Here is a 19,235-nt window from a genome sequence, read left to right as displayed (position 1 = left end):
TAAGGAAGATGTCATTTGAAACAGCATAAATGACCCAACAACTCCTTTTACATGAAAAGTTCTGGGCAATTAACCTCTGGCCCTTTTCACTTCCTAGCTGCTGAAAATTACATAAACCACATTATAAAATTGAGCTTATTTTCATCAAAGATTTTGAAATTAGTCTGAGGCCACTCTAGGTAACAACTATTTTCAATTGTTTGGACACTTTTTCTTTCTGAAAATGGTGGTCTCCAGTGAAAGGTGCTGACTGTTAAGTGCTCTTTAGTAGCCAAGAACCTTCACTCCAGCCTTTTGTAGAAAAGTATAGGACTAAGATTCAGATAATTCTACAGTCTATAAAAATAGTTGCCTAATTATCATAATTTTTAAGGTACAAACATAGCAATTCAATTTTTCTTGTTAGAATATCTTTTTTTTATTATATTTATTGTTGTCTACAATGCTTCTTTCAGAATCACAGATCTCAAAATTGCTAGAAATAGGCCTGGTAAGATTTATTAAATCCAAGCTCCTATTACTCTAAAAGATTAAACAAATTGATTGCACAGCATGAACAGCAAGTCATGTATTTTAGTCTTCATTGGACTTTGATTTAACTCTGTGTAAAATATGCTGTAATCAAACATCTTTTAAGTTTGTAATCAGGTATGTGCTAGAGCCAGAGCTGATGGTTAAATTTTCAGTGGACATTTTATACTTCAAAGATTAACACTCTACAGATCAGATCTGGATTTTTATTTTTCTTGATTGTCTAGACTTAAGAAAGTATTTTGAATGCAAATTCAACTGAAAAGTGAATGTACTTGTGCAATTTGGTGGCTCAGTGAATAAAGCCAGGCTTGAAGATAGGAAGTTCTGGGTCAAATCTGGCCTCAGATACTTCCTAGTTGTGTGACAAGTCACTTAACCCCCATTGCCTAACCCTATGATGGTGAACCTATAGCACACAGAGTGTTCTCTGTGGGCACATGGGCCACCCCCTCCATCAAAGTTTGTTACTAGAAAGGCAGAGGGATTTGGGTGGAGCTGCTACCCTCCCCCTCTCCACTGTGCCTGATGACATTTTTCATATCCCCCAGCTCCCTGCCCAGAAGTCCAAAGAGAATGCTTCTTCCCTCCGCTGTGTGGGGTAAGAGGGGTAGCATAGTCTCTGGGGGGGCAGGGCATGACACATGGTCTAAAAAAGGTTTACTATCACTGGCCTAACCCTTACCACTCTTCTGCCTTAGAACCAATTATATTGATTCTAAAACAGAAAGTAATGGTTTAAAAAAATTCGTTCACATACACACATTTTGCAAGAAAGAGAGCTAAGATGTTAAATATTTTCTATCAGGTATTACTCTGTAAACATTGCTTGAGCCCCATAGGAGTAGAGTGTAAGGCTCAAGGAATTAAGTGATTACCATACAAGAGAGCCAGTGACTGTAGGCTAAGAACAACAACAGCAACAATAACAACAATAATAATAATGATTAATAACTGGAATTTATATATCACTTTAAGGTTTACAATGTATTTATATCTATTATCTCATTTGAATTTCACAACACCCTTATCTATAACAATTTTATAAATTCTTTGATTTTCAAAAGAATAAATAAGAGCCAAATTTCTATTCCTGTTCCTTTTTCATTTTAAGGGGATAAAGTCAGTGTGTGCACAGCAGTAGATTATAATCTGTAATAACTAAAATTGGTTTTGCCAATAGATGTAAGGGTAAAAATGGGTTTGACAAATATAAGAGTTAAAAAATGAGATTGTGATCATTGTTTATCAAATAATTAACCCTTAAGTCAAAATAGCTGTTATTAACTTTTAACAATTTTACTTAATATAAATATAGTAAAAGAGAGAGATGTAGGAAAGAAGTAGAAATTGCTGCCTAGCTAGATACCCTATAATTACTATCCAAAGAAGTCCCAGTGGTGTCTTCAGCAAGGGTTCCACCAATGCAAGCCTCTTCCTTTAGCTCCAGTCACTCATCCAAAAAGCCTCTCCAGTGCAGCAATCTCCAACCCAGAACAAAAGCCCAGGAATTCGTGAATCTTCTTTTGGGTCTCACCTTTTATACCCCTTTTTCCACATCACTTACTGTCTCTCCCCTTCTTCACAGGAATCAATCATAGCCTTTCAATTTGCCTAGCTCTGCCCAGGGGGCAGTGCTTGTGGCCTTTGGGGTTGAGAACTTTTTCTGTGAGTGATTTACTCAGTATTAAGTAGGGGGAGGAATAATTTCATGGATAGCCACTTTCACTCCCCTGTCATGGTAAACAGCCCACCAAAATATTCAAGATCAGAAGCTATACTGGCCTTCTCCCAAAGTGGAAATGATCTAAATGTACCTCTTTAGAAGCTTTATTCATCACCCCACTATGAGGTTTATGCCTTCTTTTGGCTAGACTCTGGCAGTTCTGACTGATGAGTACTGAGCATTCAGGGAGCCACAGCAGAAGGTAGAGGGGAGGAGAGGTTTCCTTCCCATTCAACAAGCAGAGTAACCCTTATCTTCACCTATTGCAAATTCCTGTCAAAATGCTACTTCTCTCTGGTATGATCTCTTGGTTTTCTGAGATACCTCTAATAAGCAGTCTATTGTCTTCATTTCAAAAGCTCAATTCAGCACAAGTAAGAGCCTTTTAGAAAATATTTATATGAATGATTTTGGACATTTCACTTCTGGCACTCTATGGTTCTTGTACTTCACAGTGGGAAAACACAAGAGAATATTACGGGGAAAACTAGCCTACTTAAGTCAGAGTCATATGCAGATGCGAGTACTAAGTTTCTAAGGTAAAATTGGTTTCATGTTCTCACAGTTAGTATCTCAGGCAGAATTTTAGCTCATTTTTCCTGACTATAGGTCTAGCATGCTTTCTACGTAACAGATTTGTAGCCAGAAAAGGTCTTGGAAGCAAGGTGGCCCAAACCTCCTCATTTTCAGAAGGCTTAAGCAATTTGCCTAAGGTCGTCTAAATATTAAGGGGCAGAAGCAAGATTTGAACCCATGTCCTCTAACTCCCAATTCATCACTCACTTTCTACTGCATGATGTGGCCATCATTGTAGAACAGAGACCTCACAGCCATCTGTGGCCCAAGGGCAGCATGCAGCCCATCACACTCCCAAATGCAGCCCAAACAGATTAAAATACAATCCCTATCTGATTTTAATGTGATGATGAATTATTAAAATATATATATACACCTATAAACCTCTGTGGTTTTCAAAGTCAATATGCAGCTTGCTGGGATCCTTAGGCATTTGAGAATACTGGTGTATAACTTTGGGTATATTTTTCAAACTTCTCTCTGGTTATTATTATTAATAATATATTTTTTATCACACCTAATAATTTTTTGCAACATTTTCACTAAATTGTGGCATTGGAATGGCAGTTCTTGACATATTAACTCTGTGAATAGTGATCTCATGCCAGGATCCAATAAGATAATCTTTGAAAAGCATTTAGCACAGTGCCTGGAACACGGGGCTGTATAAATACTTATTCCCTTCCTCATCCCTTTCCTCCCAAGAAAGTAACCTCTAATAGCACTTTTGTAATCTAAATGCGGCAGTCTATTAATAGCTGAGCTTACGTTTCCCCCTCTAAGTTTAGTATAAGTCTCTATATGCAAACATAGCTGCTACTAAAATGGTCTTTTCAAAGAGCCTAGACGGATTAACAACAGACCATCTGTTCTGTCAGTTGGGCAGTATGTGATTGACAAAGACTATTGACTTAAGCTAAACATGGCTGTTCTGCACACATCACTAAAACAGCATTGTGTCACATCCCATCCCCATCTTCCCACCCCCATGTCCAATTCTTTCTTTAAGAAGCTTCAAGAGAAAACTATTGGCTCTAAACTAGCAAACTGTGCTGCAAATTTTGCAAAGATGACCTGTATCACTTGTAAGGTTCTCACCATGGACTTGAATCTGGCATGCACTTTTGCCTTTAGAATTCAGTCCTCAGATACAAAGACACAACAAATAATGGGTCTCAACTCTAAGCCGGAACAGCATACTAAAGCTCTGTGGCTAAGGTACTGGTTCACAAAGCATAGATAATCCCTTTCTGCCTTGACCACTGTAAACTCTGTTGAGGACCTGGCAAGACTCACTATCATTTTTCAAAGACAGAGAAATAGAGTTGATTCTCTACTGGTATCTTTCCACCCAAGCTATGGGATTCATTTGGTTTCTTTAGTATAAAGAAGAATATTCATGTTTTCTCAAGTGTGTCTCCAGAACTGATTCCCCAAACCATCTATGTGGAGGCAAATTCTGCTCCAATTTAGGATCGAGAGACAAAATGCAAATATTTACCAAACTAGGGAAAACATCAAGGATGAACATGAAGAAGATACAAAAGTGCTTCACTATATCAAGGTAAGAACATGACTACAAATGCTCATCCAGGTAGAAGGGTGGGTCTGGAGATATTAGGAATATACAAACAAGTTCAAGAATCAAACTCTCTTTTTTTTACTGAGATGTAGTAGGAGTCCTAAACTGTGAATTTCTTTTATTCTGAGTTAAACCTTACACCTATGATGAATACGGTGCTTGTCTGCCTTGTTTTTTCCTCAGTCTAAAGGATCTTCATCACCAAAATCAGGACATGTTAATTATTTCTTCTCTCTGAAAATAAAGAAATGTGTGTGGGGGAGAGGGGAATTAAGTATATTAAGTATATTTAATGATGAAATACAAGATGAATAGATCTTACAGCTGCAGGCAGTACCCTTATATAGTTTCCTTAATATTGTATTCCTAAATGAGAGGATAATTTTTAGACTCTAGATATTTTCAAAACTGCTACATGATGAAATTGATTTATTTTGTACTGAATAGTAGAGAGCCAAGAATGAGATTTTTTTTTCTTTTATCTTTTTTCATTGAAGTAACTCTTAAGAAATCTGAGTTTCTAATTTTAGGCATAATTATTGGTCCAGAGTTCCATAATATTATTGATAGAGATGAGTGAATGTTTTTTGCAGAAAATACATTCTTCTGTGTTTAGATCTATAAATAGTAACCTAATAATAGAAGTATTTCATAGAAATTTTGTTTTATTTTTTCCAGTGTATCTTCAATCATGTAGGATAGCACATTACAGAAAAAAAACAAATGAATTGAACTGAAATGAATTGAATTTCAGGATCTTGAGTAAATTCCTAACAAATTTTATTAGAATTAAGAAGCTTTTTAAAAATTCAAATGATCTCATCTGGAATCTTCAGCAAATAAACTTTTTGCAAATGTTGAAGGGATCGTATACAATAATGATCCTTACCTATTACTTGGTTTTTTGCTTTCTCACCTTTCTGATGTTGAGTTGTGAAAAGCTAAATAATTAGTCAAGAAATTTTAGAAACCAAGATACAATTGAAAACTCTAGGTGCTCATATTTATCAAAGGAAACAACATGGATAAATTACATAGCATATACACTTGGATTGGGGTTTGGTTTTTTTTTTTTGTTTTTTTTTTTGTTTTGGTATTTACTTAGTGGGGGAGGAGTGGTTTCATTGGTGTAAAAAATTCCCAGTGAGAATGTTCTCATAGTACACATCAACAACTCTTTTGCTGCTTGTAATGATAGATTATTACCCAGGACACTGAAAGGGTGTAATACCTGGGGTCCATATAGCTAAAATGTGGCAGTGGCTGAATCTGAACCCTTGCTCTGAGGCTGACTCTCTGCTAAGAAAAACAGCCTTTCATATGAAATGTATACAAAAAAAAATACAGTGTAATTTCCAGATTGAAGGAAGGGCACTGGCAGCTGTGGGAGAGAGGGGATACCTCTCAAAAGGCCTCATATAAGTATCGCCTTCGACAATGAAGCCTTTCCTAATGCCCTCAGCACCTAGTCTCAGAAAACTGCTTGGTATTTTTACATATATTTTGCACATACATTTTTATGTACCAAGTTACTAACATGTCTCTTCTATAAGAATGTTAGCTCTTTGATGGCAAGAATGGTGACACTGCCTAGAACACAATAAGTGCTTAATAAATGCTTGCTTCCTGACTGGTTTCTCATCTTCCTCCTATGGAATGTAAACTCATTGAGGTGAGGGATGATTTCGTTTTTGGTTTAAATCTTCAGTACCTAGTACAATGTCTGGCACACAATAGATAACTAATAAATGTTTGTTGTTTAGCTGATTAATATAGAAGATAGTGTTTGAATTGAATTTTGAAGGAAGCTCAGATTCTAAAAAGTAGAGGTGAGGAAAGTATATTCCAAGCCTGAGGGAAGAAAGCCAGCACAAAAGCTCAGAAATGAGAGATGGATTGTCTTGCATGAAGAATAGGAAGAAGGACAATTTGGCTGGAATACTGTAGATATTAAAATTAATATGCAAAATACTAAATATTATATTTATGAATATTTTATTAATAATAAACTAAAAGAGACCTAACTAAACGGTTACTAACCAGCCTGCTCCCAGGAATAAAAGAGAAATAGGGAGGAGTTACAGCCAAATATTAAACAATAACATGACGAAGCAAACATGGAGGCGCAGGAGAGATTAAAGGGAATTTTGGGAAAATTAAGGGACTTATGGGGGATGAAGTCCAAGGTTCAAAATCTCCATTTATACAATACAGAGTGTATAAAGGAGAATAAGGTATAATAAGCTTGGAAAGCTAGATTTGAACCAAGTTGTAAAGAGTTTTGAAAGCCAAGTAGAGGAATTTATATTTACTTCTAATTGTTGTTGTTTGGACATGAAGTCAAATCTTATTCTTTGTGGCCTTATAGGAATGTCATTCAATTGGGTATATCTTTTCCTTTCTCCTTTCCCTTTCACATTCCTTCTTTCCTCAGCTATTTGTAAAATCTCACCAGACAGTCATTTTGCTTTCTTGCTCTTCTTTTTCTTTGGAATGTTTTCTGTTGCTACTTCCTATACAACATTGCTAACCTCTGTCCATAGTTCCTCAGGCATTCTATCTACCAGATCCAGTCTCTTAAATCTATTCATCACTTCCCCTTCGTCTTCATAAAGGATGTTATTTAGGTCATATCTTTACAGTCTGATGGTTTTCCCTACTTTCTTCAATTTAAGTCTGAATTTTGCAATAAGAAGCTCATGATTTGAGCCACAGTAAACTATAGGTCTTGTTGTAACTGACTCTATAGAAATTCTCTACCTTTGGCTGCAAAGAATGCACTCAATCTGATTTAGAAATTGATTATCTAATAATGTCCATGTGTAGAATCATCGTTTGAGTTATTGAAAAAAAAGTGTTTGCTACGGCCAGAGAGTTATCTTGGCAAAACTCTCTACTCTGTTTCATTTTGTACTCCAAGGCCAAACTTGCCAGTCATTATAATTATTTTTTTATTTCCTATTTTAGCATTCCAGTCTCCTAAGATGAATGTGGCATCTATTTTTGGTGTCATTTTTAGAAGATATTGTAGGTCTCCATGGAACTGATCAACTTTTGCCTCTTTAGCATCAGTGGTTGGAGCATAGATTTGTATTACTGTGAGTTTTGTCTTGGATTCAAATAGATAAAATTCTATCATTTTTGAAATTTTATTTCATTGCTGCTTTTGTCTGAACTCTCCACTGTGATCTTGTCCATCTTGGGTAGCCTTGCACAACACAGCTCAAAGTTTCACTGAGCTCTGCAAGTCCCTTCACCATGACAAGGTAGTAATTCAGGAGGATTTGCTCTGATATTAAAATAAAGAGGAGATTATTTGAAGCCTGCCTTACTGACTCTATCCTTGTAGGTCAATCATGTGCAGAATACCTGCATGAAGCAAAACCAGAAATCCCACATTGTCCCATTTTGGGCTTGAGTTTTGAATCATACTGATTCTAGCTTTGAATCTAACACAACAAGTTTTTTAAGTATTTAATAAATGGATTTCTAAAATTATGCCAACTGTTGCAAAAGAACACTTAAAAACATTAGCTTTTCTTATTTTTGAAATGATCCTTAGTCAACAACATTTATATGTCATACCTGTTTCTAGAAGATCTAAGTTCAAATCCGACCTGGATCCAATACTTGCTGTGACCCAGGCAAGTTACTTAACCTCAGTTTCCTCATCTATAAATAAGAAATCATGTTAACACCTCCCTTACCCGGTTGTTGTAAAGAGCTAATGAGCAAATATATGTTTTCTTTGCAAACCTTAAAGTGATGACATATAGATATCCCGCTATTATTATAGAATAAAATGGATACTTCATGGACAATATCCATTACTCTTTAACAGTCTTCCTCTGCTCCTCACTCCCAAACCCAGGTCCCTTTAATGTTTTGGTTTTGCCTAATAGAATTGTAAGCTCATAGAAAATAGGAATCTTCTTTTCTTATATTGGTGTCCCTTCACATATCGTCTGGCATATAGCATGTATGTGAGTGCTTTATCTTGGAGAAACAAAAGTTAAGGCAGTGCTCTTTCCATTTCACAGAAGAGTGAGTTCAGAATCCAAGAAGAGCAATTGGTCCAAAGTCTCATAAAGAATCAGAGCAGAGTTGATAATGGAACGTAGGACCTATTTCTTCTCTGTAAGCAATTTCTCCAGAAAATTCTTGTTTACTATAAGAGCAGATGCCTTTTCTGAGGTTACTGTGCCTATCAGCTCCTACTGTATACCTAGAACTGTTATAACTTTCCTCCTATAATTATTTTCAGCTACCCTTTAAACTCATTTCTTACCTATTAACTAGATTTTCTTGAAATCCTACCTAAATAGCTGTTACTCTCTCAGTTACAGCTACCTTGAAGATAACCAGATACTGTAAGGTGCAGTTGTAAAGCTATTCATTCTCCTGGGCTCATACCCTAAAGACAAGTATCTGAGCTATAACATTCCAAAGCACTTAGAATTCTACCCACCTTCCTAGATACCCACTCGTATAAACCCCTCCATGTCAGCTGATCTCCTTTCCACAATCCTGCTATTGTTCCCTCCTTGGTTTCTTCTAGCTCCTTTGCTTCAACTTTCCAGCTTGGTCTCTGTGCTGTTTTTGAAGATCTGGGACCCCTGACCATGACCATCTTATGCAGATCATTTGGAGAGTTGGGATGCATATGGGGAATGTACCATCAGTTCCATATTGTTGAGCAAATGGTTCAGACACTGAAGCAAATCCAGAATAAAGCCATATCTTACTTTTTTAGGAAATAAAGCCTTGGCAATCAACCCAAGATGCCTTATCTTTGTATGACTATCCATTTTTTGAAGCTACAAAAGCTACCAAAAAAAAAAGTGGATGGACAGTATGTATTGGGAGATAGGGAGGATGATTCTTGTTTCTCCAAGGGAACATTGTTGGAATCAAGTGATTTACCCTTAAGGATCAGGAAACAACCCAATCTTTAACAAGAAGTAACATATAAGTAGGCATGTAGGTGATGGAGAGGATAGAATGCTGGGTCTAGTCAGTAAGACCTGAGTTCAGATTTGACCTTAGACACCTACCAGCTGTATGACCCTCAGCAAGTCGCTTAACTTTGTTTGCCTCAGTTTCTTCTTGTAAAATGACCTGGAGAAGAAAATAGAAACCCACTCCAGGATCTTTGACAAGAAAATCCCAAACTTGGTCACATAGATCAGATATGACTGAAGACATCTGAACAACAACAAGCCTATAGGTAGGGTAGGGGAAGCCCTGAAGGTAAAATGGGAGAGACCACAATTGGAAACTCAGGAGAATGACTCCATCCCCAAGGCTTCTTGTGATTCCAGTGTAGTCTGTGGTCTCTCTTCTTTCTTCAGTCCACACCCACAAAAGGCTTATCTCAGAGAATTGCTAAGAAAAAAGTCTAGGAGACATCAGTGCCTAGCAGAGCAGTGTCCCTCAGGAGGTTTTGGAATTCAGCAGTAGAGAAATGTTGTCCTTGGGGCAGTAGCTAATGTCATGACTTCTCCTCTAGGCTAAGTAGCATTTCCTGGTAGAAGGGCTGCCATGGCAATGGTATCTCTCTTTTCCTTTTTTCAGAGACAGTCCCCAACTCTATCCTCTAACATTCTCCCTCCACTCCCTGCACTCACTCACTGCCAGACATTTCTAAGCTTTGGGAAAATATTCTCTTCATGAAATAAATTACATTAATAATAAAGGCATCAATTTCTATAGTACTTTAAAATTTACAGAGCTCTGCTCACTACAACTCTGTGAAATTGGTATTGTCATCATAAAAAATGAGAAAACTGAAATGGAAAAAGTTATTTGCCTTGGGTGAATTTTCCTGGTTGTAGTTTAGATACTACTGTGTTCAACCTGAGGTCATAGAAGAAAGATAAGAAAAATCAAGACTACAGATGAGTAACAAAGAAGACATTAGTATTACCTGACAACATGCAATAGATATGGTCCTAAGGACCAGTTTTGAAAAACAAGTTGAGAGTTTATATACCCTGGTAGTAATTAGCTGCTTTCATTAAGAGCATCTTGAATTTGACTACCACTTCCACTGGTTTTTCAGGATTTAACCTCTTTCTCCTATTGGTTAGTTCCTCCTGAATCTATTTTGAGGAAGGAACTGGACCCACTATTCTTCATTCTCCAGGCTTTGATTCCATGCTTTCATGTTTTCACCTCCCCTGTTCATCTCCTTTTTACTTGTTATCTCCCTCCATTATACTACAAACTCTCTGAGGACAAGGATTATCTTCCATTTTGCTTATATTTGTATATCTACCCTAGCACAAAACCTGGCATAGTTTAGAAGTTAATAAATGTTTGCTTACTGATACACTGACCTGAAGGGCCACACTACCACTACCACTACCACTCCTTCCCTGGCAGAATTAGTAGAAGAGGAATTTTTAAAGGGAGGAATAATGTTAACAATTGGTTTAATCATGAGGCCAAAGGTTCTATTCAGAACTAGAAGGGAAGGAACAGCAAAAGGCAATACAAAGGGGAGGCAGCTGGGTAGCTCAGTGGATTGAGAGCCAGGCCTAGAGATTGGAGGTCCTAGGTTCAAATCTGGCCTCAGACACTTCCCAGCTGTGTGACCCTGGGCAAGTCACTTGACCCCCATTGCCTACCCTTACCACTCTTCTGCCTTGGAGCCAATATACAGTATTGACTCCAAGATGGAAGGTAAGGGTTAAAAAAAAAAAGGCAATACAAAGATTAAGCTAACTTTTCACTGGCTGGAGGGCTGATGTATTTGTCATGTCATGAGGCTATTCAGTGATGGATTATTCTCCCTAGTGGTGGGTCATTGAGCTCAGATATGGAAGATAAGATGTGTTTGCACTGGCCGAATTTAACAAATGAGTCCATGACCACTGAGATCCCCTTTCCAGATGTGCTCTGTGTCCTGGTTTTCAGGCAGCATTGGGTCCAACTAGACAATTCAAGATATCCAGTGACAAATTTATCACACAAGCTCTCTAGTGCCTTCTCTGAGGCATTTTATTAGGCAGAGCCACACAGCACACCATCAAGAAAAATGGGAAGGAAAACCCTAGACCAGGGGTCGGCAACATATGGCTCTCGAGCCATATCTGGCTCTTTTGAGGGCCAGATATGGCTCTTTCTGCAGGAACCATAAAGTCAATTTTTTTTCAGGCACTGTTACAGGAGTGTGCACTGTGAGCACTGTACGGCTCTCATGAAATTACATTTTAAAAAATGTGGCATTGATGGCTCTCACAGCCAAAAAGGTTGCAGACCCCTGCCCTAGACTGACACAGCCCAACCACTGCAAATCTTTTAGAGCCCACCTGCCAACTGTTCATCCCCACTCTCTCATATAACACACTTCAAATCCTGCAAAGGATGGACTGACCTGACCAAGATACAACCATCAGAGCATTGCAGAAGCGGCTCAAAAATCTATTCCTTCTCTGCCAGATATATATGAAATGCATGGCTGCCTCCCATTCCTCACCACCTGGTGCTACTAGTTATCTGTGCTTTTAAAGTCCTTCCATCACCTCATAGATCAGTAAAGAAGGCTCTGACCCTTCAAGGTTGTCCTGGTGAAAGTACCTCACTACTACCAGTACATATACATATGTAACATGGTTCTCAGAACTGTACCCTTTCCATGATAGCAGACAAAAGTATTGTCTCATCATGTACAGTATAAGATCTGTCATATCTCATAATTTCTAGTGACATAAATGTTGCCTGGCTTTTTCTGCAGTTTTGTGAGTATTCAAAAGGACATGTATATTTTAGGCATGAATTTTAGAGTGCAGGGAAACTTTTTCCAGGTTCTATCCCTATTTCATATATTATTAGAGCATATAGTATTTATTAGACATGGAATCAGGAAGACTTGAGTTCAAATTTGACCTAAGGCACTTACTAGTTTTATGACACTGGACAAATCACTTAATACTTGTCTGTCTCAGATGTTTCAGCTGTGAATGAGGATAATAATAGCACCAATCTTCTAGGGTTGTTGTGAGGATCAAATATTTCTAATGCACTTTGCAAACCTTAAAGCACCAAATAAAAGCCAGCTATTGGCTATTATTATTATCTTGTTCATTCAACATTTTAAGGTTTACAAAACAATGTTCTCATAACTCTAAGAGGCAGAAAGTATTCTTATTCCCATTTAGCAGATGAGGAAAATGGGATTCAGAGAGATTAAGTGATTGGCCCCGGTTAACATTACTAGGAAGTTTGGAGACCATGATTTAAGCCCAGATCTTTTGAGGTCTTTCCATAACATCATACAGCATGGCACTTCTGCCTTTTGACCTGAATCTTCCTACCCTACCTCAGTGGGAAAGTCCTAGTATCTTTGCTCAACTAAGACAAGACTAAGTCAGTTCATTTTAAGCAGAGTTAAACCAAGAAGATATATGAGTTTAATTGATGCAATTAGCTTAATGAAGTTTAGCTTCATTAAGTCAAGTTAGCTCAATAAACCTAAACAATTAGGTAAATGAATTTGTGATCTACTTAGAAAGACAAAATCAACATTGATAAATATACAAGTATTCCAAAAATCTTTGTACTGTTTTAAGTTGTAATAATTTCAGAATGTGTAGGCTCTATGAAGGCTAGAATTGAAAGCTACATGGACGGGTTGTGATTTGAGAAAGGTTTTAAAGGAGGGATAGAATTTGGACAGGCATAAAGGAGAGGGAAAGTCATGAGGAGAGAGAGAATGAATAGAACAACATGAGCAAAAGCTCGAAAAAAAATGAATGTGCTCATCATACTCAGAGATAAATAAAAATACTCTCTAAAGGTATATGAAATCCTATTCTTTTCCACTCTGGCTAGGAATACCAGATTGAATAATAGAGGCAGCAAGGTAACCCAGTGGATAAAGAACTCAGCCTGGAGTCAGGAAGTCATTGTTTTTCAGTCATATCTGACTCTGTACGATTCCATTTGGGGTTTTCTTGGCAAAGATACTGGAGGAGCATACCATTTCCTTCTCCTCGTTTTGCAGTTAAATTGTGGCAAACAGGGTTAAGTAACTTGCCCAGGATCCATTTTTTTTAATTAAAAGGAAAGAAAAAATGAGCAAACAACAAAAAGAGAAACTCAACATAGAAAGTTATTTTAGTGACAGGGAAGACCAAAACACAAACTTGGAAAAAGACAACAAAGTCAATACTGCTGCATCCAAAACCTCCAAGAAAAATATAAATTGCTCTCAAGCCCAAAAACAATGAGAGGAGAAACTCAAAAAGGTTTTTTTTAATTGAGTAACAGAAGTAGAAGAAAAATTGAGAAAACAAATGAGAGTAATACAGGAAAATCATGAAAAAAGGGTCAACAGCTTGGTTAGGAGTCACAAAAAATACTGAAAGAATTAATATCTTGAAAAATGAATAGGCCAGCTGTAAAAGAGGCACAAAAATCCAGTGAAGAGAACTTCTTAAAAAAATTGACAAAATGGAAAAAGATGCACAAAAATGCACCAAAGAGAAAAACTTCTTGAAAGACAGAATTGGCCCTTTGAAAAAAGAGGTACAAAAATCCACTGAGTAAAAGAACTCTTTACAAAATAGAATTGGCCAAATGGAAGAGGAAATACAAGAGATCACTCAAGAACATATCTTAAAAATTAGAACTGGGCAAGTGGAAACTAATGACTCTGTGAGACATTAAGAAAAAACAAAGTAAAAAAAAAGATTATTAAAAATCTCATTGGAAAAACAAGTAACTTGGAAAATGAACCCAAGAGAAATAATCTAAGAATTATTGGCCTACCTGAAAGCCAGGAGCAATAAAAATACGTTAAGTATTATCTTTCATGAAATTATCAAGGAAAACTGCCATGATATTCTAGAACTAGAGGACAAAATAGACATTGCAAGAAATACTTCCTGAAAGAGATCCCAGGAATATTATATCCAAATTCCAAAATGCCCACAGCAAGGAAAAAATTTTTTAAGCAGCCAAAAAAGGAACAATTCAAATATCAAGGAGTCACAATCAGGATAACACAAGACTTAGCAGCATCTACATTAATGAATCAGAGGGCATGATCATTTACCCAGCAAACTGAACAGAATTATTCAGGGGGACAAATGGAAATTCAGTGAAATAGAGGACTTTCAAAAATTTCTGATTAAAAAAGAGCTGAATGGAAAATTTGACTGACAAATATATGACTCAAGAAAAGCACAAAAAGGTAAATGGGAAAGAGAAATCACAAGATACTCAATAAGATTAAACTGTATACATCCCTACCTAGGGAGATGATTCTTGTAATTACAAAGAACTTTATTATTATTAGAACAATTAGAAGGAGTATACAGAGATAGAAATCAAGGGTGTGACTTGAATATGATAAGATGATATAAAAAATAAAATTAAGGCATGAGAAAGAGGAATGCACTGAGAGGAGAGGAAAGGTGGAAACAGAATAAGGTAAATTATCTCACATAAAAGAGATATGAAAGAGCTTTTGCAGTGGAGGGGAAGATAAGGTAGGTAGGAAAGGGAAGGTAACATGTGAACCTTATTCTCATTGGAATTGGCTCAGTGGGGGAAGAACATAAACAATCAATAGAGTATAGAAATCTATCTTACCCTCCAAGAAAGTAGGAGTATAAAAGCATAAAAGATGGGGACTGAGGCTGATAGGAAAGGGTAAATTGGGGGAGGTGGTGATAAGAAACTAAACAGGGGAAAATAAGATGGATAGTAATGCACAGTAATCATAATGATGCAACAAAATTTTCAAAGCCTCTCTAATAAAGGCCTCGTTGCTTAAATACATAGAGAATGATTTGAATATATAAGAGTACAAGTCATTCCCCAACTGATAAATAGTCAAAGGATATGAGGAGGCAGTTCTCAAAGTAATTTAAGCTCCCTTTAGTTGTGAAAAAAAAAGCCCTAAATGACTATTAATTAAATAATTGCAAACTGAAACAACTCTGAGATACCACTCCACACCTATCAAATTGGAAAATGACAAAACTTGGAGGGGATGTTGGAAAACTGAGACATGAATGCACTGTTGGGAGAGTTTGAATTGATTCAATCATTCTAGAAAGCAATTTGGATCCATGCCCAAAGGGCTATAAAATAGTACATATCCTTTGACCCAGTAATAATATTACTAGGTGTATATTCCAAAGAGATTTTTTTTAAGGGCATGAGGAGAGGGGAGAAGGACCAATATGTACAAAAATATTTAAAGTAGCTTTTTTTTTTGTCAGGGGAAAGAATTGGAAAGTGAGGGGATACCCATCAGTTGGGAAATGGCTAAATAAGCTATAGTATGATTGTAATGGAATACTATTATATTGTAAAAATCAACAAGCATGAAGAGTGCAGAAAAACCTGGAAAGACTTTCTTGAACTGAAGCAGAGTGAAATAAGTAGAACCAGAAGAGCAGTGTACAGAGACAGAAATACTGTACAATGAACAATTGTGAATAAGTTAGCTATTCTCAGCAATATTATGATCTAGAACTATCCCAAAGGACTCATGATTTTTTAAAATGCCATCTGCTTGCAGAGAAAAAGAACTTAGAGAGTCTGAATCCAGACCAAAGCAAACTTTTTTCATTTTCTTTCTTATTGTTTAATTTGAGTTTCCTTCCACAGAAGGATTAATATGAGAAAAAAACATTTTGCATGATTGCACATGTAAAATCTATATGTAATTGCTTGCCATCTCAAGGTCGGGGCTGAGTTTGAGGAAAGTAGAGAGGGAGGAACAGAGAGAATTTGAGGCTCAATATTATTTGAAAAAATGTTGGAAACTGTTGTAGAAAAATAATTTTTTTAAACTGGGTTAATAATTTTTAAAAATGTTATTAACTATTCTGCTTTTGGCAGAGAGAAAATCCTAGCAGATGTCTGGATAATTGAAATCCTCCCCATCATTACTCCATCATGCCTTTGTACCAAGCTTGTGATCTATTTCTCAAACTGCTCAGTTATTTCCTGGCAATCTGTAGTGCTGGGTAATGAACAAAATCATTTCTGGTTCTCCCTCTATTGACCTTCCACCAAATGCTCTCTGCCATGCTTTTCTCTGGTTTCTGAATTTCCACACATGAGTATACCTTCTTAATATGCAATGTTTTTACCTAGATATTTCTTTTGAATAAGATATTGCCATCCAGAGTCAGAGTCTTCCTTTCACCCTTCCCTCCATTCCTTTTCTCCTCTCTTTGAAATTTGTTTTCTTTAGGAATACTTCATTCTCTCTAATACCTTGGAATGCAGAAAGTTATTTTTGAGTGCCTGCACCTTTTTCCTCCAGCAGGGAAATTATCCTACACTTGGAACTCATTTAGGAGTCACTAATTACTGACAAAAATGCAAATGTCAAATATTTGATGCAATCACTGTAGAATTTTCCTTCCATCCTGGTTTAATTTTCAGCCTTTTTTGGTTTTTAAAAGGTCATTTTTATATGTTTATACTTCAAACCTAGTTAAATGGTTATAGCTAATTAACACCTCATAACAACCCTATTCAATTTCCTTTCTTTAGCCTCTACAACTCCATAGTCATGCCTACCTCTCCATCAATCTTATATCAATCCAATAATTTTATCTGCCACCCACCAACCCATTCCAACCATTTGCTTCACCCTCCAACTTTTCCACCTACTTTTTCCTACTCGGTTTGCCTTGTCTTGTCAACTACTTTCTCTTTTCCCTCCCTAATCCTTCCTCTTCAGGTTCTACTTTTTAATTCTCCTTAATCTACTTTTAGCTTCTTTAACTGTCATTGATCCTGTTCTATTTTCAAGCTGGAAGTGGCATATGGACTAGTATTTGGAGGTGGAGACTTACTCCAAATTTTCCTCAAGTTCTCCTCCTCAAATCAGTACTTCACTGGTCCAACCCCCACAAAATCACTGAAGTGATTTCTTTCTCCTTATTCAGCTCAAATCCTCTTATCTCTCACTCCTTCTACAACTTCTCTTATGGAAGGATAATGAGAAGAAAGAGAAAGAGGAGGAAAAGGAGTAGAAGGAGAAGGAAAAATGGAGGAGGTGGAGGAGAAGTAGTAAAAACAAAGTTCCCTCATGCCTAAAATAAGAGCATTAATTTATTTAAATTCCTTCCTTATCTCTCTAACTCTGGTATTTTCTTCTGTTACAGCATGATAATGTTACATTTTCAGGGTAAAAAGAAAACTAGGAATATCCACTGGGCAAAATATTTGATTCTTGTAGGAAAAAATAATTAGGTATGCACTAAATGGTCTTCTAGCAATAGCAAATGTCTTCATCAAAATAATCTAGGTTATTTTGACTATCTCCAATCAGGTTATTAGAAATAGCCAAATGGCCAATCCATCAATAGCTTTTTAATATAATTTCTCTGCCCTCTCCATAGGTTTATCAAAAGCAATCATCATTCTAGAGATCTCCTTTGCCATCTTGTATCCTTTTTCTTCCTCAATAAAGCCTGTTTTCTTTTAGAAACATTCTATCTTCCCTAATACTTCAAAGTGAATAGAGATATTTTGGGGTCCTTGCCCTCCAGCAGTGAAATTAGCCCACACTTGAAACTCATATAGCAGTTGCTGACTGCTGGCAGGAACCTAATGTCCCATTGTCGTTGTTCATCTTTTTCCAAGGAGGTTCAATGACATCACAATGAATTGGATTTAATTGAGGCAGAGGTACACAAAATCATCAGCCTCACTCTCTCAGTCATAAAAGTCCAGTGGCAGGACGTCAGGATTACTGGAAATGGCTCTAAGTGCTCCACAACACCTGCTTCAATCATCTTCATGGTTATTGGAACAAATTTCCTACTCTCATCCACCCATTGCCCCAGGAGGAATCTTCATATGCTTGGGGTAGATATTCCCTAACTTATTGAAAGTTTTGTGTCCCCGCAGTTGCCCTCAACCTGGTTGAGTCCATCTATCCAGATGGTTTACCAGGGTGTGGCTACCATGCATGTTCTTGGAGCCACAGGGGAGAACTGAGGGCCAAATGGACACCAAAGGTGAATGAGCAGCCCTGAAAAAGGCTAGGCAAGTCCTCATACGAGAAGTGCTAATCCTCTCTGAACAGCCCAAACATCCACATGCAAATGACATTTACAGTTGTGAGGAGAGTGCTATATATTAATGTGCATTATTACCAAAGGTGTACTGCCAAGTGTTTAAAAGTTAGTTCTCTAAAAGAATGTATGCAAGGCATATTTTTAAGTTTAATTTGCATTATTAACATTTTTTCCATCACTTTCTTAAGTCTAGACAATCAAAAGAACAATAAACAAAGTCTCAATTTGTAGTGTTTATCAATTTCTAGAGAGTAAATGTAAAATTACAGAGCTGCACATGATACTCTAGGTTTAGTACAAACCACTTTTCAATTGGAATTGGATGCCACAAAAGATGATCAGTGAGTTATATACACTTATGTCTTTTCTATCATATAACTATCAGCTGACAGCAACTCCTCTAAAGAACAGACTACATGGATACTATCTTAAATGTAACTCTTATTAGTTTCAACAAGAATAATAGAAATATAAAATGGTGGCACTGAAAGGGATCTTAGAAACCAACTATTCTCATCCCCTCATTTTGCAACCAAATAAACAGGTGAAAAGGAGGTCACTCACATCCAATTGGTGTGTCTCAAAGTAAGTTTTTGTCGGGGTGGAAGAGGAGCGGGGAGGTGGAGGGTTGAAAATTATTATAGTCACTGGACTGGTGACTATATTCTGATGTAGTGGATAGAAAACTGGCCTGAGTCAGGAAGACCTGAGTTTGAATCCCCCCTCTGACATATAATGTCTGAGTGACCCCAAGTAAGTCACA

At 36.9% G+C, this 19,235-nt stretch overlaps 1 protein-coding gene across 1 annotated transcript in view; it reads left to right on the top strand.

Moving 5' to 3' along the window:
* The first annotated feature begins 4,277 nt into the window (after positions 1–4,277).
* Positions 4,278–19,235, top strand: part of RGS20 (regulator of G protein signaling 20) — a 147,088-nt gene continuing 132,130 nt past the window's right edge. Inside the window, exon 1 of the mRNA XM_044658016.1 lies at positions 4,278–4,397. Within this exon, the coding sequence (XP_044513951.1) occupies positions 4,278–4,397 (120 nt within the window). The remainder of the gene's footprint in view (positions 4,398–19,235) is intronic.

The sequence above is a fragment of the Gracilinanus agilis genome, chromosome 1 (genome assembly GCF_016433145.1).
Source record: "Gracilinanus agilis isolate LMUSP501 chromosome 1, AgileGrace, whole genome shotgun sequence".
In the NCBI taxonomy this organism is placed as follows: domain Eukaryota; kingdom Metazoa; phylum Chordata; class Mammalia; order Didelphimorphia; family Didelphidae; genus Gracilinanus; species Gracilinanus agilis.
This window is presented reverse-complemented; position numbering and strand designations above follow the sequence as displayed.